The following is a 26,404-nucleotide window of genomic DNA, read 5'->3' as shown; positions in this document are numbered from 1 at the left end:
AACATCTTTCATTAAATCAGATTTCATTTGTCATCCTCATTCTCCAGTGCTTATTCACCTTTTCTGGACTGAAGCTGCTCTGAAAACAAACTAAGAAGTTTCAAGATGCAAAAAAAGAGTGGGACAGTGAACAGTTCTCAGTTCAAGAGCGCAGTGATGTTACCAGGAGTCTGGAACAGTCACCTATGGCTTCTCAGTATCACTGCAACCATAGTTTTCTAACAATATATCATTTTACACCATTTCTCTAGTACTCCTAATTGGCAGTGTATACAGCATCCAAGTTCACCTTGAACAAGTAGTCTGTTGAAGTCTTCTGTAGTACATGGATTTAAGAAAAATATCACAAATTTCCAATAACAAGAGATTAACTTCTGATTTTATTACCTGAAATAGAAAAAAATTACTAAGTCTGGGTTTTTCCACTGTTGTTCCCACCATATCAAATCATTGCTTGCTGTGGGGGAAGAAAGCATCACATTCCACATAAACATGCAAGTCAGAATTTCAGACCCTGAAATATACTGTGAAATGAAGGTCTGGCTGAGATCTATACCTTTGCACACTCTGTGCTGCACCGCTTCCCTTTGTGCATCCCTATGCTTTTGCCACCTTTCACTCCACATCCACCTGCAGGCCTTCTGCATCTTTTCCACCTATGGAGTATAAGGTCCTGCTAGGCAGCAGCTCAAGAACCAGGGCTTGGACCTCTGGAGTCACTTCACCCCCACCAGCCACACAGGAGACCCTGCTCAGGGCAGGGGACAAGGACCCATGCTGGTAAACACAGCAGCACACTGGAAGCGCCCTACGGATGTGGCCTTCTCACATCTGCCAGGAAACACATGAAATGGCACTCTCTTCCCCAAATGCAGCACTCTGCAAGTCTGCCATACAACCTTCCATTAGGTTTAAGAGGTACAAGAACATGGGCAGGTGAATATTAAGCTTACCTTCTTTAAAAGGAGTTTTTGGAGGAACGTTTTCCTTGCTGTCATTCTGGAAAGCTTTGGAAGGATCAAAACGCTTAATACCCTGAATTGTACATAGTTGCTGCTGAAGATTCCTGTTGGTTTGCTTTTCTTTAGCTAGCAGTGCACGCAGTTTAGAAACGTCCTGAAGAAAACATAAGATTTGGAAGTGAATTTAATAACAGGAGGAAAGGCTGTTTCATCATCTACTGCAGTGGCCTTTTTGACTAATGCTAAACACACACATACCCAATTATTGGGAACATACACCAAACATATAGGCGTAGAGAACCCAGCGACATTGTACAATTGCTGTGTAACAAACACCACTAAGTAGTACGGTGGCCTGAAACTTTGAGGTGCTGCTTTCAGTTTTTAGCTTACTACTCTAGAATATCCAAAAGAGACAAGAAAAAAAATCAAGCAAGCTAAGACTAGGGGTAGTTATTTGCACTTGTGATCTCTCCGCATACAATACAGTCAGCTGAAACTACAACAGATTCTCTTGCTGCTTCTGGAGGCAGGTGGTTTGTTCTCATCTAGCTTTTGCAGGGAATTTAAGAACCCTAGAAAGGAAGTAGTTTGCAGTTATATTAGTGTATAAATATTTAGAGCAAAGGAATCGGGCAAATGAATAACTTATAAATGTTTCACTTTTCATTTCACAAACCTGCTTCAGGTGGGTGTTCTCTTCCTTCAACTTCATAACATGCTTGATTTTTTGCTTCTGGTTCTGGTGGCCAAGTAGTTTAGCATATGCGTCACTTAGTTTACTCAGTTCTTCTTGGGCTGCACCATGCTCATTTAAGAGTGCGTTCTTCTCTGCTTCAAATGCATCTAGTTGTTGCTGCAATATATATTGAATCCTTAATCTTCAAATTAAACATAGCTTGTTACTTAACTGAAATCTACAAAAAATGATTGGTTTGGGAAGGGGAATAGCTGGCTTGCGGCAGAGTAACTTAGGAAACCATTGCAGGATAAACACCTTAGAACAGGAAAAAGCACAATTACTTGTCAAGAACAGAACTTGAGCCAGCTGCACAAGTCTCAAATCAGATACACATAAATATCTACTCTATAACACACCTGAAAAGGTTTAGTTTTGTTATGCAAGTCTTCATAGAGATTACGCCAAGTCTTTATCTCTTCTTTTAAGCTAGAGGTTACATCTTCATTTATGGTTTTCCTAAAAAGAAAGTGGAGTTTCATTACGTAAATTGTTAGCTCTCAGCACTTCACACTAAAACTTTGATGTGCTATAATATGCAGGTTTAGCTTGATAAAAGTCACCTGGATCTTTCTGCTTCAAGTTCTCTTTTCAGATCTTCAGTTTGCTCTTCCAGCTTTTCCTGAAGTTTAGCCACTTGTGCAAGGCAAGACTCTCTTGTTCTCTCCATTTCTGCTTCTTTCAGTGCAAGCTTTGTCTGGACCTCTAAAAGCATCCTGAGGAAAATGTAACCCATCCTTAAGAACCCTGATTTATTTTTTTTTAAACACTACTCTAAATCTGGAACCACAAGTAACCATGATTGAAAATGTATCGATAGAAGAAGTGAAATAAAGGGTTGCATAAACAGTGCTACACAAGAAGAACAATACAAAAAGCAATCAAGTTCAAGACACAGTATTTTAAATTTCTCCTACAAGGAAGCAAGCAGTGCTTTTGAAGAACACAAAGATGGGGTTTTTTTATGACTGTTTAATGCAGCAGCTTTCAGTGGAAGACACCGCAGTAGTTAGACTTCACATGCAGAGATTTGCTCAATCAGAAACTAGTCAAGATTGTTCAGTGCGGATGTACTCAAGGGTTCCAAAACTCTACACGTAAAGCATTGTCTCCCTTCTTTAACGTCAGCTGTTTGTTATATCATCTAGGTGGAGACCAAGAATCCCTTCCCTGCCACACTCAACCAGCAAATTGAACAGGAAAAAACACTCCCCAGCTGTTTCTCTTTTACCAGCTCTAATGGAAACTGGCAATATTAAGTAGGTGGGAAAGAAAGAATGGGCAAATTCTTAAGCAGCACAGGTGTTTCAAAATAAGCTGGGGTACACTGTAATTGCCCTTCAGACCATCTTAATGTACTGGCTATGGGTGAAGACAGCAGAAGCATTACAAAACTTTACAGACGCATTTTATAAATCAGTAAAGAGTAGCAAAGATGATAAATGCCCAACTCAGTACGGCCAAAACACCATTTTAATGCAGTTGAGTTATTTGTCCACATACAAGAGTTAAAAAGATTAGAGCACACTTGTTGACTTAAAGCCAGCTTCAACTTCAGAAGCCAGCTAGGAATCACCTTGTAACAAGTGGGGAGGGAAATCTTCCAGCACATATACACTGTGTTCCACAACGCAACTCACACCCAGACAGTAACTGTGGTTGCCTAGGACAGCTGATCACACACCAGGACCTCCCGCACTGCCTCAAATAGTTGTGACTTGCCCAGAGCAAGGAACTTGCTCATGTGCTATGCAGTGGACTGGGAGGAGAACACAGACCACTAAACTGCTGCCAGACAGGCACAGAAACTTGTCTTCAGCTGGCAGACTACAACAACTGCTTGGCTGTCACTGCTTAGCAGCTGCACTGCTGTGCTTTCTCTTCGGCAGAGAGAAGACCTTAGTTTACCTCCCTGCAGTGTGGTAATTCATGGGTAGTTAATTGGCACCTGCTCGTGAGCAGAATTTGGGTGACCTCTGCATTAAGTATTTGTTTTTCTGCCCTTGTGGATCTTATTTGTGGAACAGCGACTGTTACTTATATTTCTGATTAAGACAATATCCCAACATATTTCAGTTAAATATTTTCCTTTTCCTGTATGTTGCACATAAAGGAAAAATTAAAAACCACTGGCCAGTTTTCTAGTGCATATAAAGGTGATCAATTTTACCAATCGATATTTTCAACCCTCACCACTGGGAAAGGAAGAAACTTCAGCTTACACCAAATATTGATTTCATTTGGTAGAGCACCATGTTAAGTTCTAGTTAGAATACAAGCCTTAGTTGGCATTCTTTAGCTTAGGGGAAAGTTAGTCTGTCTACTACCTTGCACATTCTTCTTTTGCTTTGTTTTTGGTGTTCTCAGCTTCCTGAAGCAGCTGCAGATTATCTTGGCCTATTTTTTTTAGGTTGGTAACTTCTTCTTGCAGAGAGGTGTTCTGCAGTTTAAGACTGCGTATTTCTTCAGCTATTGTCTTCTTGTAGCTGGTATTCCAATGCAAATAAGAAAAATCTTGTTACTTTAGACAAAATAAAGATTAACATGGTCAAGCCTTAAAAGAGTAACTCAAGGTCATGCTAAAACAAGATTTTATGATCTGGAGATATGGCAGTGTTCTGGCACTGATAAATCCTGAGTTAAAACAACCCACATTTCCATAAAGCCAAAAGCAGTAACACTATGACAAATTCTGTGATACAGATATTTTCACATTTTGGTAGATATTTTAAGACACAAAACACCTATCTGCAGCTTACAGTAGCAAATAACCCACTGGATCATTCCTGAATGCCTTGCATACTTAGCAATAACAGTATCACTTCTACAACTTGAATATTTTGGGAGGAAAGATCTGAAGAAGTGTAGGAAAATCCTCTCAATCCAGTGCAAGTTTTGAGTCTACACAAGGTCTTCTTGCAAGAGATTATAGTGCAAAGAGAAAACCATCATAGTTGCAACTCTCACAGAGATTCAAGAGCATTCAAGTATTCTAATTGGTTATACTTCAGAAGAAGAAACATCCGGTTTCCTGAACTAGATCCTGAGCACGTCATTACACCTGACTAGTACTCAAAAGGAATAAGTGAATTTCTTCATGTCAAATAGTCCATCACAAAATCCTCTGCTCTAATGCTGTACCAAAACTCATACATGGTTTTAAGTACCAAGGCACATGAACAAACAGCATATTCTATTGTAATCCTTGAGACAATCCTTATCCTAGGTCTTAAACTTAAATACCTTTCAAACTCAGCAATGGTCTCTCCAAGTTTACGCAATGTATTGCTGTGCTCTTCCTGGACTTGCAAAACAGCATTGCTCTGCGTTTCTTTGATTTGCTCCAGCTCAGCATTCTTCCTGAAATAAAAATGCAGCATTCCACTCTGGAGATAACTATGTCTCAAGACACTCCCAAATACTATTACCAGTTACAGAAGTCTTGCAGTGGCAGCAATAAGTTGTGACAAATCAGTTACTTCTCTGCCACAACTTGTCACGTATTAGAGCACAATCATCACAGCAGATTTCACTAAGCATTTCCCCTTCCCTTATTTTCAAATTTAGCTATAGAACAGATCAGACACCTAACAGGAAACTTCCAATAAGTGACAGGAAGAAACAACTTGCTTGTAAGTCTTTCCTAGTCATTGACCTCTGCAGGGCAGTAACACCCAGTACAACACAGATACGGCTTACCCTTCACAGCAATATCATATTACCACAGTCCTGGCACTTCAAGCAACTCTCAGCTCACTAATGAAACAGTTTTAAGACAATATTAAACTTATTTGAGTCAATCAGATGGATTAGGTCCTATCAACAATGAATAACCAGCAAGAAATAAATTTAGATCTGTTCAGGTCTCTAAAACCTGAATTAGGCTGAAAAGCCTTGTTGGTGCTACTGGTGTAACATTTTCCCTTTGAAAGCTTTAGAATCAAAGTTTATTTCACAAACCGTTTCAGCTTCACTTCCATCTGCGCAAGTTCAAGAGCTTGAGATTTGATTTCTTGTTCCAACTGCTTCACCAGCTTCTCAGCTTTCTTCTCCTTAGCATGCAATTTATTCAGCTCATTCATTGTATCATTCAGCTCTTCTTCCAGAAGATGTCTCTCACGTGTTATCTCATCTTGAATCTCTTGTAACTTCTTGTGCAATGATGCAGATGACTCCTGCAAGCCCGAGTGTCAGATTTTAAAACTACCCGTACTTTTCTAGATATTAAAGACTCATTTGGAGTGTTCTAACTTTAAAGCAAAAGAATAAGGTCAAACCTACAGGAAAAAACAAAACACACGTCCTACCAGTTGCAATTCTTCAAGGTACTGGACCACACACAGTTTCTGCTGGCCAGCACCCACTTGTGCATTCCACAGGTAAGACCATTATTAATACAGCAGTCTCGTGCATACTGAAATCAGAGCCTTCAGTGCCAGTCAGTGTGGTCAGAGTCTATTTTTAGACTGATCTGTAGACTGCATTTACCTTCTCTTGCTGCAGCTGAGAGACCGTGTCCTCATGTTTCTGAAGCAGCTTTTGGTGTTCTTGTTCTTCTAAGCCAATGGTTTTTTTGAGATTTTCTATTTCAGCATTCATACTCAGGAATTTTCCTCTGCTCTCAGACAGCTCTTTCTCTGCATGGAGGAATTGTCAGTATAAAACAAATTCTCCTCTTTATTTTCTGAGAACTACAACACCTATTCTTCATGATACTTCCATCCTAGCCTCTAAGTTAGTTAGGCAAGGGGGAAAAAAACAACCAATAAAACCCCCAACCCAACCAACACAAACAAAAAACAAAGCCACATCTTAAACCCATCTGGAAACTCTTATTTGGATCAAGCAATTAAGAACAGCAGCATGGCTGGGGAAAAACAACTAAATGATTTCCCCAAAGCTTCTTCCACATAATGCTAGTGCATACAAGCCAACTGGTAGAGAGTCATTTGTGTTCAGCTTTCAGATTAAAGGCATTCCTACTATGTAAACTATTTTCATTCTGTATTATCTACCTCAGTAACCCCCTCCATAGGAATAGAAAATTTAGACTTAACATGTCAGATTGAAGGTAGTTTCCATAACTGTTAGAGATACACCTAGCTCTTTTCAGCTGGAGCTCAGAGACTACTTTTAACTTAGAACAAACCAGTCTAAATTGACATTTTAGGACAAACCTATTTCAGATGCTTTAAGACATCAGTGATCCCATATAAGTGAAGAGCACACAAGCACTAACAATTACCTTTTTCTTGTTCAAGCAATTTACACCTTTCATTAAGTTCATTTATCAGCTTAAATGATTCTTCCTCTTTCGTTTTAAGGGTATGCCTCAAGATCTCCATGTCTTGGTCTTTCTTTATCAGTGTCTCCTCCATCTGGGCAACATCAAGTTTGTATTTCTCAACGGTTTCTGCAACAGTGCTATAGGAGAAAATTCAGGTACTTGTTATCACTGTATTTGATTTGTAAGCTTACACTTCAGCACCATGGAAAAAGGCTTAGAACCACTGTTTTCCAATAGGAAAACTGCCTTCGCCTGTTTTATCAGAAACACTTTTTTTCACATTAAGACAGGTTAATTAGAAGTAATTTATTCGACACTGATGTTTTGTTTTAAAATAAACTTATACAGTCACACAAATAAATTATAAAGGTTTGATTAAAATAGAATTAGCTACTATAATTGATATATAGATAAATGTTACATCCAGGTTTTTTTTACAAGGCTGAGTTTTGTCAGAAAAGCTTACATATTAATAAACCATATTTTACAAGAATAAGCAGAATCTGGATATATACAGCCAGTTAATGAGGAATCTCTTAATGAATAAAATGACAGGGAGAGGGCAAAGAATGAACTACTTATATTTAAATACTTTTGTATTTTCACTGTGTTTTGATAGAGTTTTGATCACTTAAAAAGCACTGGATTAGTTAAGTTTCACAATCAGAATGATACTCATACATACATAATTCACTACAATTCTTAGATGCCAATCTGAGTGCTGCAAAGTTCACTGGAAGCCAAGACTGAGGGTGGTTTTTTTTTTTGCCCTACTGTATATTGTTTTACAAGTGATGACAAAAGACACTACTGCCAGTACCTTAGAGGAAAAGGTTTCCTTTATGTACAAATAAATCAGGCTAAAACCATGATTTCAGGACCCTGATACAAAATTCCATATTCTCAGCCCAGAAAAACAGAAACATTTAGATAAATAAAATACCTTACAACTCCTTTCCATTGTGTGGAAAAATAGCAGATTTATTTTCCTTCCCTGTTTTAATACTGTTAAACAGAATTGTCGCCAAGGTTCTACTTCACCAGTCACAAGTGAGGCTTGGTTTTACTGCCTTGTAATTTGCCCAGTCAAATTCAAGAACAATTCATTACCTGAGCTCTGTGATATATTCCAGGAGTTTTTCAGTGTCAGACTTGTTTTCAACTTTCTCTCTCTCAGTAGCAGACCTAAAACCAGGACATTTTCATGAAGGATGGATCTAAACAAATTCAGATGTACTTGTAAGCTATTTGTTTACAGATAAAGAGAAATTAAGCACTAAATCATGACATAGTAGAAATTCATCCTTTACATAATCAAGTTCGGCTGACAAACTGGTATTGGCTCTAAGAGGCAATTCTACCCTTTTTTGATACTTGTTCCATACAGTCTTCTCATTTGTAGTAAAGATGCTGAGCCACATTCTGCTGCAAGCAAGTATGCTAGAATAGCTGCATTAGCTAAACAAATTATCATTGCCTCCCTTTGTGAGTTGCACAATCTGCATTATTAACTTTACATGAGAGTTAAAATAGTAATGAAGTATAAAAATTCTGCTCATATTTGAGCACTTGGATGTTAGGTAAAAGAACAAAACATAAGGATGCTGCAGTGCTGATCAGGCAAAATTGAGATAAAACCTTAGAAGTTCACCCTCCTTAGGTCATCATCCTCAGAAATAACCTATATATTAGCACACTGTTTCTCTGCAGCAAATGACATTTGGGCAGAACAGCTGATTGGAACTCTCCCTTCCTACATGCAGCTGGTTCAGGCCAAGACACTTTGCATTTGCCTTTCTTCAGAGAATGTGGCTACTAAGAAGCAAATCTGAAGGTGCCACACTGCTCTTCACTAGGCTTAGCTAAAGATCACACATATGTTCCTCCAATCTGCATCAAATGCCTGGCTGCTGGTTTAAGATCTCAACTCCTGATCCAAAGCTTTTTCACTCTTGCTTATTCCTAACTTGCCAGTCTAAAGTGCCAGCTACTGAAGTATCCAATCCACGTGAATTTCTTGCTCCAAGATGAACAATTCTTCTCTCAAGATACATACCTTCCCCTCCCTACCCCCTATCCAAGAAAACTCCACCCCACCACAGTGAAAGACAACAGGTTGAGACGTTATGGTTTGTCTTTCAGAAAAAAAAATAGATACATTAAAGGAACAACATTTTGTATGTTTATTTTATAAGAATACAGCAGTTACTAAAATCCATCAAATATATTCCATGTCACAAATACTAATAACTTCTGTTCCTTCTCAGTAGCGAGACACCCTGTATTTTCCCTAAGCTATGTGCTCTCTATACAGTATGAGCATGTAAGCACAACTAGATGACAATGTCATTTAAGTCAAATCCCTTTCTTACTACTTACAGTTTTTGTTCTAACTGTGCTACTTTTCCTCTTGAATGCTCTAGATTCCTTTGCACTTCCTGCAGCTTCATTTCCATGTTCTCCTGCTTTGCAAGTGCAGACTTAAAGAAAAAGACAAATATTACCGCTAAAGAAAGATTCAATAAAAGAAAAAATCCATTGTCTAAGAGAAAGTGGTAAACTGAAATGAATTCATAACTACAGCTTAATGATAGCACTTGATACTATGCTAAACGTGATTTTAAGTATGCCTCTGTAGAGGTATTGGCCATTTGTTAAAACAACCACCACCACCATCTGAAAAACGGAAAGATTTAGGAGAGCTTCAAACTATACTTGAGACCACTGCTTTTCAAATACATTAATAGTCTGACCAGCACATTGATATTGTCACAGAGGTATTTCTAGGCTTTGTTTTTTCAACTCATATTTACACTGCACATCCATACCAAAATCAAGAACATTGATGGTTTGATCTTTATTTTCACTCCACACAAAGTAGAGGAAACTACCACCTTGAGGACAGAAACAAAACATGATCTGCAGTCGTGTTGTAAGCCATTCATTGTCTGTTCCTCAACAGCTCGTAATTACTATCCCATGCAGTGCAAACGGTCATACCTTCTCCTTAGCATCCCTCATGTTTCTGAGCTTCATTAACTCCATGCATAGGCTGCTCATTTTCTTCTGTACATCATCTTCAGACACCTGATTAGAGATAAATGTAAAACTACTGAATGTAACTCCTTTATATAACTCTTCAGACAAGCTTTTAAAAGTGCTCCACTCCCACCCTCAACATTGATCTCTGCCCACCCTTGAGACAGATGTTCACAGGTCTGGCTCTGTCTTCACACAGAAGAGCAAGAGATCCCAAACCAGACACGTTCTGTCCCTGTGCCAATAAAGGGGTACAGGGAATGTAAAAACAGATGCTGATCAGCAGCTAAAGTTACCTCTTGCTGAGTGAGCTTAATAAAGGCAAAGCAAATATGTCCTTATTTGTCTGAATACCTTCGACTTTAGTAGTTCATTGGCTCTCGTTAGCTCCAGAAGCTGTTTTTTTAGACAGGCAACATTTGCCAAAAGAGAAGTTTTCTCCTGAACAGCGGCACTCAGCTTTGCTTCAGTCTTAACCAAATCCTCATCCAGAGCCTGAAGTTTTTTATCCTGCTCTCCACGCTCTCTCACTAATGCACGAATCTAAAACAAAGGAGATCTTTTCTGTATTTCCTACTATTATGCTTCTTAAATAAGTTAATGTGTGTGGTTTTCTTGACTGTATTAACTTTCATTCAGAATATATATCTTCAACTCTGCCATTCACAGGAAAGGAGGTATCAGAATCACCACACTTCTCTATGATTACATACCACAGATTTGTAGTCCTAGCATTTCACCTGACTTTTATGCTACTGAGGCAGTACAACATGGTAAAGTTAGAAAAGTTTTTGCTTCAATTTGCAACAGAAGCAAACTCTCCTCTTCAGCTGTGGAATATAAAGACAGAATGTGACATTTGAGACACACAAAGCATGGATTAGTACACAGAAGAGGACTGAAAAGGTAAAATTAGCTGTGTCTTAAACTTAGAAAATATGTTGATTATTAAGCAGAAATCTCAAACAGTTAAATAGAACCTTTTTGTGGTAGGGAACATAAGACTCACTTGTTTTAAAAGAGCATCTGCCTAGCTGTTCATAATTAGTAGAAATTAATGTAATTCCATTAACAAAGCCCATGTTTTCTACATACCATAACATCTGATAATCTCTGCTTTGCACAGAGCTGTTTGCAAACTACTTGTATGCTTTGGTATGCAAAAGAAGCTAATTTTACTGACGTGTATTTTTTATGGTAACTGAGAAACACTACAGGATTGCACTCACATAATGTATACATACCTCCTTCTCCAGTGTCTTCTGTTTCTTTTTCTCTTTCATAAGGATAAGGTCTTTTTTAGGCTTCAGAGTCACGTGAGCTGGCTTTTGAAGAAATGTATAATAAACATGTAAGCTGATCTCTAGCTGCATACTAGTTTACCACCACAGTTAAATATAATATATTACTAAAGATACACACAAACAAAATAACAAGCAAGCATCTCTCTCCACACACAGGGCAGACAAGTGTCAGGTTAGGATGAGTTTTACCATTGTACTTTTTCATGAACACTATGCTGAGTGGACAGCTCATAACATTGTGACAGGAAGAAGATTAATAAAGTTGAACATATTAACACCCACTGAACTCCATTAAAAATATAAAACCAGAACTTTAACTATAGGTTTGCCTGCAGAATTTTATCCTACATCATGAATACTAATACACTACATTAGTAAGTCAGGGTTAAATTTTTCCAACTTGTTAACCTGTGTATCCTGAAATCCATATTTTCACAGACTGCACTGAGAACCTGTATATACAGTATCCTCCCCTCTTTGTTTCTTTTACCACTAGGTTTCTGCTCTGGCCACCATATGAAGGCAGAAACACTGTTTTTTGGTTTTTTGTTTTTTTTTAAAAAAAAGGAAGCAGCCACACTATTAATCACATGGTCATTAAAAGGAAAAAAAACCCCAACATTATAACAAAGACAAGAAGCCACTCCGTAGCCCCAAGTAGTGATCACATGATTTCCTAAGACACTGCAATTTTATTTTTCCTTCTTAGTTCCTAAGGAAGAAAAGCACAATAGTGTGTTTTATAGTTTACTCAGGTAGGTTAACAGTAACTGTATAGAGGGGCTACATGATTTAACTAGTCATAGTGAGATTTAACTGGAAGTTAGCAGTACTACAACCACAGAACAATCTTACTGTTGATCCAAGAGATGCAAATCTCCTTCCAGTTACTGGAGTAGGTGCACTGTTCTCACTGTGCAGACTTGACTCACCTGCAGGAGGATGCAGACAAGAATGGTGAAGGAAGAGGGTGTGGATGCACATGGTGAGGGAAACTTAACTAAACTAGGCAAGAATGCCACCTGATTATTAAACCATCCACTTCACAACACAGTGCCAGCTGTTCTCTTACTGCAATCAGGCAGATCAGTATTAGTCATGGGGGCACTTGACAGACTTTTTCAACCAGTTTTGAGAATTTTGCTTTTGCCAAGTTTCTCCCACCACCCCAGATCCATGTAAGCCGTTTTCAACTGAGGGATGCTTTATATCTGAGAAACCTATCACTAAAAGCAAGGTTAACAAAGTAGTTAAGTAATTTATTTGGTCTCCATAGGTCTTCCTAATTAGCAGAGGTCACATACAGAGCAATTTTTGGAAGATTCAGTTAGACATGTTTTTACAGATGCTGTCCCCTAGAGCTGAAGGTGCACAGTGAGCCTCTGCAACTGAAAACAACTTCTAAACAAGAAGCAAGCAGTAACAGCATGTAAGCACTAACAACTGCAGCATTCAAAGATATTATACCATTGTGTTCTGTGCAACTTTTAGGACTACTTACTCTTCTGTTTCCTAACCCGTTGAGATGTTTCAGAGGACAGAGAACTTTTCAGCGCATCTGAAGATTTAACATCTCTGGGCCCTTGCAATGGGGTATATGCTAGAAATAAGATTTTTCAGAACAGTAGAAAACAATTAATGTAAATGATAGGGTTTTCAGTTTCAATGCTGGTAACACATCTAAGTTAAATCTACTTAAAAAAAGGAAAAATAAAAGCCAACCAACAACTCTAGTCTCAGTTCTCATCATCCTCCCTATAAACACAAAGGAACTATACAGCAGACACATTGGGGAAAAAGGGCTCTTTCTTACACCGCTAATAAAATTAGAAACCGTGATGTACATATACAATATTGCAATGCATCTTACTAGTTATAGCAGTGCATTAATTCCCATTAAAAAAGGCCAAATGATTAGAGGATGCTAATGTTAACTGATTAAAAAGCCAGTCTGAAGTGTTAAAGTATAAAATGCAAACTTAACTGTTTTTAAAATGCCTTCCAGTTTTGAAGAGACTACTTACATGCTGTTGAATCCAAAACTTTTCCTCCAAAGAACTAAGTTACTTAAAACTCTTATAAAATAGTGTTTTGAAAAGGTTAACAGCTTGAAGGAAAAGAGCAGACAGCAACCAAGTGGCTACAAATTGTTATTATTACTATAGTCAGGTGGTCTTAAGACCAATAAATGCTTATCTACTTGCTTCAGCTTTCTGCAAATAAGAGCAATATAATTTAATATGAGAAGAGGTGATAGCAGCAGAGAGGCATTTAGCTACAGCCAAAACCACATTGCAATGTACTTTTACATTAGCAGACTCTCTGAGGGGCAGTACTGCACTGTAACTCGTTCTGTAGGTTTCTGTGGTAGTTTTGTAGCACTATATCAGAAAGTTAGTGAATCGTGGTTTGCCACTGTTCCATTTACTACATACGTATACATATTCACACTTACATTTAGTAGCCGTTTACCTATGACCAAGATTCGACCTGAGGCAGCGATATTTTTCCTCAGGAGGAGCCTCCCTCCCGCGGGGACTCGGACAAGGTGCCTCACACGGGCCGTTACGAGCAGGTCCCTCAGGGGAAGCGCAGGCAGGACCGGGGCACGTCGGGGTAACCGCCGGCCACGACCCCTGCACTCGGGCCCCCTCCCCGCCGCCCCCCACTCCCAGGGCACCGCCGCGCACCCACCGGAGCTCTCGTTGAAGCGCCGGAGCGGAGCCCGGGCGAACGCCATGGCGACAGGCAGACCCGCAGAGCCACCAGTCGCCCGCATTCAAAGGGACCAACGGCCCCACGCGCCCTGGCCAGCCAATCACCTCCTCCCGCTCCGTGCTCGCTGAGCCAATCAGCGGCCTACAAACGGAGCACGCGTAGTGCCGTTCCAGGGCGTGCCCGGGTGGGCGGGCCGTGCCGGGAGTTGTGCGCTTGCGCAGAGCGGACCGCCGCCTCCGGGCCGCCGTCGCCCATGTCGGCTCCGTTCGAGGAGCGCAGCGGGGTGGTTCCCTGCGGGACGCCCTGGGGCCGCTGGTACCAGACGCTGGAGGAGGTGTTCATCGAGGTGCAGGTGCCGCCAGGCACCCGGGCCAAGGACGTGCGCTGCAGCCTGCAGAGCCGCCACATCGCGCTGTCCGTGCGGGGCCAGGAGCTGCTGCAGGTACGGGGAGCGCGGGAGGGGCGGCCCGGCGGACTGAGGTACCGTCTGCGGCCTGGAGCATCCCCCCTTGTTTAAATATCTAGATTTCCATAAAGTCAACGTGAAATTTATTAGAAACAATTCTGTCGAGCTGCACGGTCTTTCAACGACGCCAGGAAAAGTAAAGATGACAAATTCACGTGGCTTTTCATTCTTGTGTAGTGATTTGGGCAGTGTTTCAGTGCATGGCTTTACTCGCTGATGAAACCCAAAAAGCCCGGATCAAGGGCAGATTTGCGCTCACGCAGGTAATCAGCAGTCCTTTGCACCATAGCTGGCCCTTCCCCTGGCACAAACACTGACGTGTTCATGGCAAGCCTGTTAAAAATGGCATTGCCAGCAGGAACAAAACCCCTTCCGATGAACTGACGTACTGAAACAGTGACGAGCATTTTGACTGTGTTAAATGCTTCGTTTAAAAAAGTGTAACAAAAGATAATCCTTTGATGATCTGTGTACAAGTCTGTACTTATAGGGCCAGATCACCCTATTCATTTTCAGTAAAAAACAAGAAGGTAAATTTGGAGTAAAACTTAAGAATTCAACATGAACTGGATGCTGACCAGGTTTTCCTGTTTTGTAATATTGTGCATGTCTTTTGCAGGGTAAACTTTTTGACTCTACAATAACTGATGAAGGAACGTGGACATTAGGTAATAACCTACACCTGAAATGACATTATGAGGGCAGCAAAACTTGTCAAAATATGCTGCAGAAGAGTTTACTCCATTTTTTAATGGGAAAGATTAGTTCCTTCCCTGTTTATAGCTTTGTAAAAAAGACAGTCATTATTGCCAGGCTGAGGAACTGAGGTAGTACAAAAGCCCTAGAGAGTAAAGTTAATGGAAAAATGTGGTATTTGGAAGGCAGCAGGCAGTGGATTACAGACACTTCCATAGAGTGAGAAGTTTTTTGCAAACCCTTAATAAAGCTAGACAATTGCAGTACAGTTATGTGGTCTGTGCCTCTCCATAATTGTTACTTTTTTTGTTTTTTCTCCTCTTATGCATTATATTTTTGGGATGGGTGAAAAACCTACAGTCCAAGAGATTAAAAAAGCAATCTAAAAGTCACATTACCTACAGATAATGAACAAAAAAAGCTTCTCTGATCGTTAGATAATAAATATTGTAAAGTGTTCAGAATATTTTGGGTTTTGGCAATCATCGTATTTGTGGACTGTGCCTCTCAGTTAATGTTTTCCTATAATGGATTTTGTTTTCCATTCAATATTTATTCTAAATATTGATTAATAATTTAGTAACTTAAGCATGAAAACCAGAAGCGTAAACAAACATTGTGAAGCCTACTCTTTTCCAGTATGCAAATAATCTTCAAAATACACTTTATAATGCTGTATTTATTCAATGAACTTAAATATCCTACATGTTAACTTTGAAATGTACTTCCAACATATTGTCTTTAGACATACTCTCTGTGTTTAAATAAATTGATTATACCACCATATATCACTAAAACTTAATTCTGGCTTTATTGGTGATAACTCTCTGTAAAGCCTGACCTCCAATCCTTCATTATTGCCTTAGCAGAGGTGTATCTATTAATAGGTTAAATATTTTTTGTTGTGAACCTCTGTAAAAGGTTAGTTTATGTTTGCAGCAGAAGTACTTATGGCTTGTGTTTTAATCCCTTAAAACAGCTTCAGCATTTTACAGGCCAGAAAGGGAGAGATGGCTTTATAAGCTACCTTTGCTTCAGTCTTTTGGTTTATTTATTTGTCAATAACCCTGTTGGCATTGGCATTCAGAATTTAAATTACATCGCAAGCACATCCTGTGCTTGTTAATGGTGAATTCACCTAAACAACAAAAGAAGCTTGCACATAGGGTTGAGTTGAATGGTGGTTTCACATGTCTGTTGTTATTCAACAGAAGACAGGAAGCTGATACGAATTGTTCTAATGAAGACGAATCGAGATGCTGGAAATTGTTGGACATCTCTGTTAGAAAATGAATATGCTGCTGACCCCTGGGTACAGGACCAGATGCAAAGGAAACTTACACTGGAGCGATTCCAAAGAGAGGCAAGTTAAAGGACCATCATTATATTTGGTGTTTGCACACAGAGGTTATGGCCATGCATGCTGACCACAATTGTTCTGCTGTCCAGTGCCACGGAAACATATAGTGTAGCTCAGCATGTATGGAATGCTCATGAGCGTTCAATTATTCTGTCTGTAGTTTGTCTGAAGGTTTTATGGAAAGTTGAGTTTGGGGTGGATATTGCTGTTTTAGGGTTTGTTACATAATACTAACAACTTGTAGGTTAGGCTACACACAGTTTCTATCATTATGGAGAATTATGACATAGCCATGTTTACAACAAACTTCTAACACCAAGTACTATTGAATATGTTTGTGAACATCAGGTGATGTATAATAGGTAGCTGGAAAATATTTTCCTTGCTCTTTTGTGTAAATTGCTTTGTTAGACCTTTAGTGTGTAACTATTCCTATGCAAGTCTGCAGAGCTGTGGAATTACAACTTCTTATCAGCTCAATGAGCATCCAGCATACTTGCAACAGAGAACATCATTCCCATGGAACCTGTTATCCAGCATGGCAGGTACTTAAACTTTCAACTAGCACCTTCAGAGGACACCAGAAGCCAGAATTTATTCTTGAGGCTTTTCTTAGTAGTTCTTTACTGGGAGATCTGACTGCTAGCTAAATTGAGAACAGCATCACTTCATGTAGTAGGCAGCCAAACTATGACAGTTCAAGGTTTATTGTTGATGCATTTTTCAAGAATTTCAATGCCATCACAAATGGATGACAAGTTGATCATTATATGTCGTTGTTAGAATGGTAGAATATTAACAGAAAGAGTTTTGTTCTTGTTGGTTGTGGTGTTTTTAACATTTTTATTAGAATAATCTATCTATTAAACTTTTTTCTTATTTCCATCAGAATCCTGGATTTGACTTCAGTGGGGCAGAAATTTCTGGAAATTACAGCAAAGGAGGACCAGACTTTTCTAGTCTAGAAAAGTAAACTGTTTTTATCTGCGTTCCTCGAGAGGAATTACACATTACACTTAAAAATTGACATCACGTAACTGGTGAGAACTACAGCGATCTCTTCAGTGCATTGTTGTCAAGTAATTACTTCAGTGAAGAGAAAGGAGATCTCTTCCAGTAGAATGAAGACAAGGTGTTACCAGCTGATTTATAAGCTGAAATAACTTTCTAATACTAAGGGGCAAACTATAGAGAAAAGTCTATATCAAGAAGTAAAATCTCTAAGCAGAATGTTGGTTTGGTTTTGTTTGTTTTTAGAAACACCATAGTAAACTAGTCAGTTATAAATACACCACTTGTCTTTATGCAAGACTATCTTATTGACTGTTGAAAAATAGATCTTATAAGCAAGATATTTTCTCTTAAATTGCAACAGGAAGGCTACTAGGATGGCTAGTTACACTTTCCCTCTGTAGCAGCCCTCTGAGAATTCATAAATGTCATTCTGAAACAGTGGTTTAAATAAATAAACTACTGCATCTTGCTGCAATTAAGGTTTTACAATCCACTGTGCTGTCAAATATAGCACTAATGATTAATAATTGCTATCAGGTAAGTGATACTAGAAAACTGAAAGGTCAGGTGAAGGTCTGGATATAAATAATTTTATGTGTTAATGCAATACCTTTCAGTATAAATATTTAAGATTTTTCACAGTAAGAAAATATAATTGACTTTTGAAAGTAATATGAAGCAGCCAAGTAGGAAACGGTATCTTGCCTCTATTCATTACCAACATACAGCACAAGTTGTTCATAGTGTATCCAAGAAGCTCTAAATTTTTGTAGATAGTTTTAATAGCCACATTATAAACTCAGCTATTGCGTGATGTATTTTGCATGAGACAATTATAGATCAGGAATTTCCTACTCATTGTTAAAGATGCAGCTGAGCAGCACTCCAATCACAGCATCACGCAGAATGAATGCTGTGTCAAACAGACTAATGGAGGAGGAAACGTGATTGCCAAATCCTATTGTATTCTGAGCTCTGAAACAACTGTCTATACTTCAGTCCTAAGCAGAGGTTTCACTGGAGATAAATTGCCAGCAGCTGTCTGTCATACTGCTTATTTCTAAAACCGTTTCATTATTTCAGTTGGCATATGGCAAAAATAAAGCAATAGTTGAGGAAGAATGCTCTCATTGTAATTGTAGCAAATGCTTGCCTGTTGTAGGAGCAAGCAAGCCTTTAGTACCTCTGAAATAATCAAATGTGCTTCTCCTACCCATGTCATCTTTACAGAATGTTAATTAAGTCCAGACGCTATACTTGGGTTGCAGAGAACTTGCCTTACTATACAAAGGAAAATAGCGTGGTATCAACTGCTGACTTACGGCTATGAAGTTTTGTATCTTTACTGTGATCCTAGTAAAGAAGGTGGATGGTATAGTTAAGAAATGAATGAGAGTGCTGCAAAAGTAATTGCATCAAAATGCTTAGGTACTATCCAGTGAAACTATTTTTTGTTACAGCAGTTGGATTGCACATGACACTTTTGTACATCTTTTGCTTATTGCAGAAGTTTAGAATGGCATCTGACAATCCAGTGCATGAACTTGCATGTACTATATGCACTTTCAGAGCTAAACTTTATTCCCACGTTTTCTGATTTATGACATAGCATGAGAGTCATCCTGCAGTTAAGTCCAAGGCTGATGTCAAGGGAAGAGGACGACAGTGAAATATGTATTCAGGCATCATGGCTCAGAAATGTTTTAACTACTTGGTTAGCTACCTCATAATGTCTACTCTAAGTTACAGACCTCCAGTTTTGGAAGAATCTAGATCAAAATAAAAAGATACTTATGCTATGATTTTCCTTAATCAGTATCTACTCAGTTCTCAGTCTAACAAATGTTGGTTTGTGTTCCAGCTCACAGCAGTCTCACTGGGAACCGATCCCTTGCTTCTTAGAAAAAGTGATAGATATTTGACAGATGCATAAATTTAGGTATGTAATACAGTATCCAGAGCAACCCACTCTATAGGAAATAATCCCGTGCATTTATTCAGAGTGCGACTCTGCACTGTGAATGGGTGTAGGACAGCCTACTGGCGTTTTTTCAAGCATCTGTTTCAAGATCTGTGCAGAGTAATGCCACAGCATTGCTCTGTTTATTAAAAGGACCACAGCTGTTCACAATCATTGTTGGGCACAGAAATGTAGGGGTAAATTCATACCTGGTCAAACGGGATTCTCAGATCTGTGCAAAAGCTCAAATTTTGGGATTAGATAGAAAGGAGTGACAGGTTCCCTTAAGCAAGCACCACCCATATATTGCAGCATATAGAAACAGTGATATGTACTATTAGATAAATGATGGAAGAGGGTTGAAGTCAACTGAAGATTCTAAGCTACTTAAGTCAGTATTTTGAGTCTTGACACTTCCACATCTTAAAGGATTCAGAGTAATCATGGGCCAATTTTAAATAATTGTAATCAAGAACCTGGAGTTTTTCTTGTTGCTTCTCTAGCCTTTCCCATGCAGCCTCAACCTCTTTAAAAAACCCCAAACACCTCCAAAACCTCTTTCCTTCTGCATGAAGTTTTCCAGGTAGTGTTCAGATATGAGTCACTTAATAGGCTTCCTACTAACATGTTTTATAGCAAACAGGACAAAAGTTACTCAGTTAAGCACATTTCAATGTTTAATTGAAAGGTACATATCTTGAGACATGACAATTGCACATGGCATCTTCTCCATCTCTCCCAGCAGGCTGACCACACCTTGATCCGAATTACTTGTATGCTTTTCAGAGGCCAGCAGAATGCACAGCTAGCACTGGCCGATTATGTCATGCGGTGCAATCACACCCATGAGTTCATGAGAAGGCTTGATTTGTCCAGTATAGAGCTTTGGTATGAAGTCTTCTGTGAAAGATTTATCTAGTTTGAGATATGCAGAGCGGTTTCCTCCTCAACTATGACCATAAAGAAGGAAGGGTTGGCTCCCTAACATCTAAGCCCCCACTGTATTCAGAACATTCTGATCTCTCCTCCTCCACCAGGTCGGTTCATATGGCCATCAGTTACGACACCCTATAGCTAACAGCCTCTGCTCCACAGTGACGCAGGACTAAAGAGGTCATCAGCAACGTTTCCCCAACACCTCTATTCATCTTACATACAACAATACATTCTTCTTATTCACTTCCTTGTTAGCACCAGAAGTCTGATATGCCTCAAGTACTGATCTGGTCTTCTTTCTAACAGTTGTATTTTGTGAATCTTACCCTGAAAGAGATCAGAGTTGAAGCAATCTTCAATGTTTCTCAAACAGATTGCTCCCACATACAGGCCAAGATGTGCCTTCAGCCCTGCTCCTACTGTGCCTGTAAAAATGCACCTGTTCAGCAGCAGCATTTATCCCTTGTACAGTTACACCTTGGAAAACTGGCATCATATTTGGGGCAGGTGACCCAGTACTTTCCCGCAACCTTCATTAGATATAACGAAGTTTTTACACTCTATTAAATAATTTGTAATGTCACTAAACTACACCACTTACAAAATACTGGAGTTACTGATGCTGTTTTAGTGACTACCTTTTACAGGGCAATGAAATAAGGTTTGTCTTTTCTCCTGCTCTAGCTACTTGACATGTTCAGTGAGTATCACAGAGCCTGGTTTGTAACGTGTGTCTGCCCTGCCCAAGAGGAACGTGCAGACGCATGACGCTGCCCAAGCAGCGTGTCAGGTGGACTGACAGGCATTTGCTATTGTCATCAATGTCTTTAGCTTGATTGAGCCACTGCAGCACTGTGCTACTGCACATGATGTTATCCTTGTGTCAGATAATGTTTGGAATGCAAACCAGATTTTAAAAATTATATAATTCAGCATCTGCAGTTATATTAAGCCAAGCTTAGACTACACAGGCTGCTCTACAAAGTGTTTAAATTCCTTATATTGGTATTGTGGTATTTCACTGAACAGTAACCAGTCTAATAAGACTGAAAACTGACACTAAGTATTGTTGTGGTCATCATGAAAATAACTTATTTGCTGGAAGGATATTTAGTCTGAAATGTTACATATTTTTTTCCATGGGTTGAGTTCTTCATTATTAAGACCATGTTTCAGACTTTGTTTCTCAAATAATCACGTGTCTGTTGCCAAGGTCACGGAATGGTTCTCTCCTTATTTTATAGTAGCACTGTAAAAAGAAAACAACACACAACAAACCACCAGTCAACTGAAGGGCTTTCTACAAGAGTCAAACAAAGCATCAGTTTTTAATAAAGCAAGACAGTTGCTACAGACAATAAGCAGCCTTTGGAACTCAAGTCTAGATGAGAAAGTAGTTCAAAACTTCTACACAGTAAAAAAAATAGTAATATGAATTAGGTACTATCCAGTGAAATAGTATTTTGATTACAGTGTTTAGACTTCACTAAACGGACAGTTATACAAGTAGAACTGTATAAAACTGGCTTCTTTTTAAGAAGTGAATAATTACAAGGAAGTCATTCTACTAGGCAACTGTTTCCTCCTCTTAGCCAATTCTTTTTAGGATAGGAGCAAGCAAAGTTTTTTCTCTGCCTTTTTACCAGTTTTACTCCACATCATAGTTTGAATGAGGTTCCAATGTCTGTAGAACACATTTCTGCTCCCACAGGACACCAGAGGATCAGTTCTTTCTCCAATGATTATATATTAGGTTGCCACTCCTTTAGGTACAGCACTGGCTCAAGTATGAACACAAGAATACACCAGCCTCTATGACAGGCCCACTGTGTTTATGTAACACATCTTCAAGAGGTTACCTATACAGAATAAGAAACTCTGAGATAGTTAAGAGCTAATTCTACCTTATCAGAAGTTGATTTTTACTAGGATTTACCTATTATGAGCTGGTCTCTGGAATTGTAGGGAGATGTGTTATTCTGTAGTAGCTATGTTTAAGCTGCCGTGCTGTACGTCCAGACACAATCCACTTTAGTTTCTGGACATTTGGTTTGGAACACTTGCTTGAGGAATATTCCGTAAGGCACTTTAACACCAGTTCCTTCCAGAAGGTCAAATCTCTGTTATTTATCTAAATAGCAAGACAGAAACTCATACGTTAGTAATCCATTAAATCCTTACTTCATACATGTTCTTTCAGCTTCTTCACAAATGATAGAAAGCCAAAGCTCCCAAGCCAAATGGAAAACAAAATCACCCAAACAACAAATCACAAACCAAGAAAACCCAATAAAAGCAGTATGCCAATGGACCTCCCCGTTCCTCACTGTGTAGGCTCCTGCATAGATTTTTCTTTCTTATTCCTCTGAAACTTTATCTGCACATACCTTGGAATGCAACTGCAGAAATTCCAATGCCTCAGCCAACTCCAGCAGTTTTTGTTCTTCTATTTCTAGTGCCACAATAGACAGTGCCAAGACAGAAGGCTGGAGAGAGGGAAAAACAGTATTTTTCAACACTGCTTTGTCAAGTTTCAGTAGTCTCATTGTCTTTGAGACTTCAAGATGCTTACCTTGGCTTTAGAAAACATGATTCTGCAGTGACATGCCTTAAGCTGCGTCTCAAGTCTCTCAAAATTAAGGTATTTTCTCCTATTAAAAAAACAGATGAGTGAATGTAGAAAAATGAAACCTTGATCAAGGCAGCACCACCCTCGGAACTCAGAGAAGCAGAGAGAATGTTCGTTATCTAAACAAAGGCCTCATTTATTCCACAAGTGCTGTGGTTACAGTCAAACATGTGTTCAGTCCTGTCAGTCCTAATGCCAAAAGTAAATCTTGTGTTACATTGGGGAGAGATGCATTATCAATATAAGCTTACCAACAAGAAATTTTAATGCTTACTATCAAAAGGATTCTCTTGTTGAGCCAGATTTTGAAATCTTTGCAATGAGGCAATACTTACTGCAGCATAAGCAAAGATTTATTATACCATCATTATTGAGCAAGTTTAGTTTTCGGCTCAGAGAGCAATACTCATTAGAACACTTTATGCAAATAACATTTAAAAATTAAAATAATAATAAACTAGAGATATTCACATTTATGATATTTACCAATAAAGAGGAAAGTCTGTTGGGCTTTCAAGTATAGAAATTACTTGAGTAATTTTCCTACTTACTTTTCTACATAGGCTTGCTGATTATAAGCAAAATATGTATTAGGTATTTTACCTTTCACTGCTTAAATTTTCATGAATGAGTGAATGATATAGTTGTAGAAACTGGAAGGCTGTTGTAGCTTTGACTTTCCAACACAGCTTCTCCAACACTATTTTCTCCATTCTCATCATATCAGAAACAGTGAACCTATACTGGCTTATTCGAATTAAGTCAGTGGCTAAGGGAACATTTCTCTCTTCTTCTGATGCCTTCACAGCCAAGTAGAAGCAGCTGAGTCCAACACAGCCCAAGTGTTTAGGCTGTACCTAAAGAAAAGTAAATTATTGTTACTTTTGAAGAGGAAGGCCTTTAATCAGTCATTTCTATGTGTAAGTAACAAACTCTGTAGGCAGCAGTGTATTTTAGGAAAAAAAATATGGGGGAAGTGGGTGGGAGGGTATGTGTTCTCTTTTTTGAAGATCAAGAAATGTCTTTTATGTGCTTAATTTGTATCTTTCTTTAACGCAAGGAAAAGACTGTTGCACACTACAAGTTCTGCCTCATTCTTCTAAAAAGCGAGACCGCAGAACAATATATTTTGATTGATGTAGAATTGGTTTCTTAATGAGGTTCTATAATGGCCTAACTGGAAGCTTTTAGAACTTAAACTGTTGTACATATTGGCTTATGCAAAAAAGGGGTTTTTACTCTTTTTAAATTGATATACACACATATATATATATGTACATATGTATAAACTGACTTATTTTGTTCCAGAGGCATTACAGTCCCCATTTTTACTGCTTATTTTGAATTCATAAGTCTTTCAAATCATCATTTTCCTGTCCATCTAGCTTTCTCATTTTTGTTTTAACATACAAAGAAAACAAGCTTTTGTTCTTGACCAAATAGTATAGTGGTAATCCCATCTTTTTAGACAATTAAAAACAACCCAGAGCAGCATGGTACATATGTACTGTAGAACAGAGTGCTAACTAAATATTTTACTAGATTCTGAGTGCTGAACAGCATCAAGCCTCTTGATATACACGATATACAGGGAAAGCCACTTTTTAGCTCTTGTACAATCAGAATCTCTGCAAGGAGTTTAACCTTTTGCCATGTAAAACCAAGATATAATAGGAACAAGGCTGCAGTGAGCAGAGGCTAATGACTAAGAACTTATACTTTAAAAAGCCTTACCTTCATTTTTGACAAGAACCTATCTAAGAAATTCACAGCTAGTGAAAATGTCTCTGTATGGAAGCCAAAGAACTGAGTTAAGCTGAGGAGATCCTTCACTTCAAAGTCTCGCAGCCTTGCAGTCATTCGGAGGCCATTATCATGAGCAGATTCAATGAGTCTCAGGCCAGAGGCCTTCGGCTGACATCTTAACTCCTGTTCCAACAGGGCGGTGAGTTGGTACAGCAGCTCCTGGGCCTCCGTAGTTACAAGTGTTTCAATCATCTGTAATAAGAAACAAATGTAAGCGTCTCAAACAGCTAAAACGGGAAAAACTTAGGGTTGTCTCCAAAGTAAAGAGAGAAACTTTCCTTTCTCCATAGGTATATATTTATAAGTCAAAGTACTTTTGCCAGTTAGCGAGACGCGTGGAACACTGGGAAGGGATTCGCTGGGGCACGTCGCGGCGGCAGCGGGCAGTGACGAGCAGGTCACAGGCAGCAAAGCCGCGCACAGCAGCGGCCTGTGACCCGAGCAGGCCTGTGACCCAGCACCGTTCGGCTGTGCCGGGTACACCCCCCTGTGTTCGCACTTAGAGCTGCACCGCCCCCCTCACGGACCGGCTGGCACCACAGGCCCCTTAAGCGGGGCTCACCGGACCCCAAGCAACCCCCCCAGAGTTACCCGCAGCCGCGCCCCGCACCTCCACAAACCCCGGCAGCCCCCAAACCCCAGCGAGCTCCCGCCGTCCCCCGGCCCGGCGGGCCCGTGCAGGCGCTGCCTCCCCGGGACATGCCCGGGCCTGCCCTTCACCGCCGCGGGGGCTCCGCCGGCGGACAAACGACCTGTCAGCCCCGTCAGCGGGGCGGAGGAGCCGCACCCGCCCGCGGACAGCCCGGGCACGGCACGCAAGAGCACAGACCCGCCGCTGGCGGGACCCGCCGCCGGCCCCGCGCCCTTACTTTGTCGCTGTTGCCTGGCTCCCTTCTCTCGTGAGAAGGGCCCCAGCCGATGTGCCCCGCAGCACCGCCGAGGGCTCACACCGAAGCGCTGCCCCGCTCCTCGGGCACCAGCGACCACCACGGTACCGCCATCCAGGAACCGCCGCCCGTCCCGCACCTTCCCCGCGCTCCGCTGCGCCTGCCCGGGGGGGCGGGGCTGAGGGGGTGATAGACTTTCTGGCAGACCAATCACGGGCCGCAGCTGCGGGAAGGGGCGGGGCACTGTCGCTATCAGACGGGCGGGGCGCGGGCGCAGCGGCGCCCTCTGGCGGCGCTAGGGCCGTGTGCACGCTCTGCTTAAGGGCGAGGGCGTCGCTCCTGCTGCCACGCGGACAGTGGGCACGACGGTCGGGGGCTCGCGTGTCCCCCGCGGTGACCGTCCCGCGGTGGGAGCCGAACCGCGCCTGAGGGACTCGGGGACACCGGAGCTCGGGACCCGCAGCAGGTGTGTGTGTGAGCGCCCTTCAGCGCGTGTTGCAGGCTCTTGTGCTTTCCGCCTAGAGCAGCTGGAACCATTTTCCCGTTGGGACTGAGTTAGATGTGTGGCTGCACCTGTCTCCTACAGGGCTGGAATCCTTAA

General features: G+C 40.3%; 3 protein-coding genes across 5 annotated transcripts; 1 reads left to right on the top strand and 2 right to left on the bottom strand.

The window, feature by feature from the left end:
* Positions 1-264: 264 nt before the first annotated feature.
* HMMR (hyaluronan mediated motility receptor) lies at positions 265-14,101 on the bottom strand. The gene is made up of 18 exons (XM_080353252.1): positions 14,026-14,101; positions 12,833-12,931; positions 12,187-12,263; positions 11,272-11,352; positions 10,382-10,570; positions 9,989-10,075; positions 9,368-9,468; positions 8,099-8,173; positions 6,947-7,125; positions 6,190-6,338; positions 5,662-5,876; positions 4,945-5,061; positions 4,029-4,187; positions 2,265-2,417; positions 2,061-2,160; positions 1,642-1,818; positions 954-1,116; positions 265-387 (listed from the first exon to the last, which is right to left on the bottom strand). Exons 1-18 carry the CDS (start codon positions 14,069-14,071, stop codon positions 368-370), a joined length of 2,187 nt encoding a protein of 728 aa, XP_080209378.1. The 5' UTR covers positions 14,072-14,101; the 3' UTR covers positions 265-367.
* Positions 14,102-14,283: 182 nt separating this feature from the next.
* NUDCD2 (NudC domain containing 2) lies at positions 14,284-17,962 on the top strand. Its single transcript, XM_080353236.1, has 4 exons — positions 14,284-14,491; positions 15,135-15,183; positions 16,423-16,574; positions 17,461-17,962. The coding sequence occupies exons 1-4, from the start codon at positions 14,303-14,305 to the stop codon at positions 17,542-17,544; spliced, it is 474 nt and encodes a 157-aa protein (XP_080209362.1). The 5' UTR covers positions 14,284-14,302; the 3' UTR covers positions 17,545-17,962.
* A 2,244-nt stretch (positions 17,963-20,206) lies between these two features.
* Positions 20,207-25,966, bottom strand: CCNG1 (cyclin G1). 3 transcript variants are annotated; one of them, XR_013922822.1, is made up of 8 exons: positions 25,786-25,966; positions 24,845-25,108; positions 23,714-23,967; positions 23,054-23,132; positions 22,869-22,967; positions 22,418-22,612; positions 22,125-22,340; positions 20,207-21,730 (listed from the first exon to the last, which is right to left on the bottom strand). XR_013922822.1 is itself a non-coding variant. In XM_080353149.1 (7 exons), exons 2-6 carry the CDS (start codon positions 25,106-25,108, stop codon positions 22,421-22,423), a joined length of 888 nt encoding a protein of 295 aa, XP_080209275.1. In that variant the 5' UTR covers positions 25,786-25,966; the 3' UTR covers positions 20,207-21,730; positions 22,418-22,420. The 3 variants fall into 3 exon arrangements, 1 of the variants encoding a protein (XP_080209275.1); XR_013922823.1 differs by having other exon boundaries at positions 22,125-22,262; XM_080353149.1 differs by lacking the exon at positions 22,125-22,340.
* Positions 25,967-26,404: the final 438 nt, after the last annotated feature.

Source organism: Nesoenas mayeri (assembly GCF_963082525.1).
Source record: "Nesoenas mayeri genome assembly, chromosome: 14".
Taxonomy (NCBI): Eukaryota; Metazoa; Chordata; class Aves; order Columbiformes; family Columbidae; genus Nesoenas; species Nesoenas mayeri.
Note: the sequence above shows the minus strand (reverse complement) of the source record. Positions and strands in the feature narration are given on the sequence as shown.

Bases quoted from the DNA above. Each gene is read 5' to 3' on its own strand.
- NUDCD2 (XM_080353236.1), top strand. From the start codon at position 14,303: ATGTCGGCTCCGTTCGAGGAGCGCAGCGGGGTGGTTCCCTGCGGGACG. The intron at 15,184-16,422 runs GTAATAACCTAC...GTTATTCAACAG, and splicing joins TGAAGGAACGTGGACATTAG to AAGACAGGAAGCTGATACGA. The intron at 16,575-17,460 runs GCAAGTTAAAGG...TATTTCCATCAG, and splicing joins TGGAGCGATTCCAAAGAGAG to AATCCTGGATTTGACTTCAG.
- CCNG1 (XM_080353149.1), bottom strand. From the start codon at position 25,108: ATGATTGAAACACTTGTAACTACGGAGGCCCAGGAGCTGCTGTACCAA. The intron at 23,133-23,713 runs GTAAAATACCTA...TTTTTTTAATAG, and splicing joins GAAAATTTAAGCAGTGAAAG to GAGAAAATACCTTAATTTTG. The intron at 22,613-22,868 runs GTATGTGCAGAT...CTTGCTATTTAG, and splicing joins TTCTGCAGTTGCATTCCAAG to ATAAATAACAGAGATTTGAC.
- HMMR (XM_080353252.1), bottom strand. From the start codon at position 14,071: ATGGCGTTCGCCCGGGCTCCGCTCCGGCGCTTCAACGAGAGCTCCG. The intron at 10,076-10,381 runs GTATTCAGACAA...ATCTCTAATCAG, and splicing joins ATGAACTACTAAAGTCGAAG to GTGTCTGAAGATGATGTACA. The intron at 388-953 runs GTAAGCTTAATA...TTTCTATTTCAG, and splicing joins AAAAACTCCTTTTAAAGAAG to GTAATAAAATCAGAAGTTAA.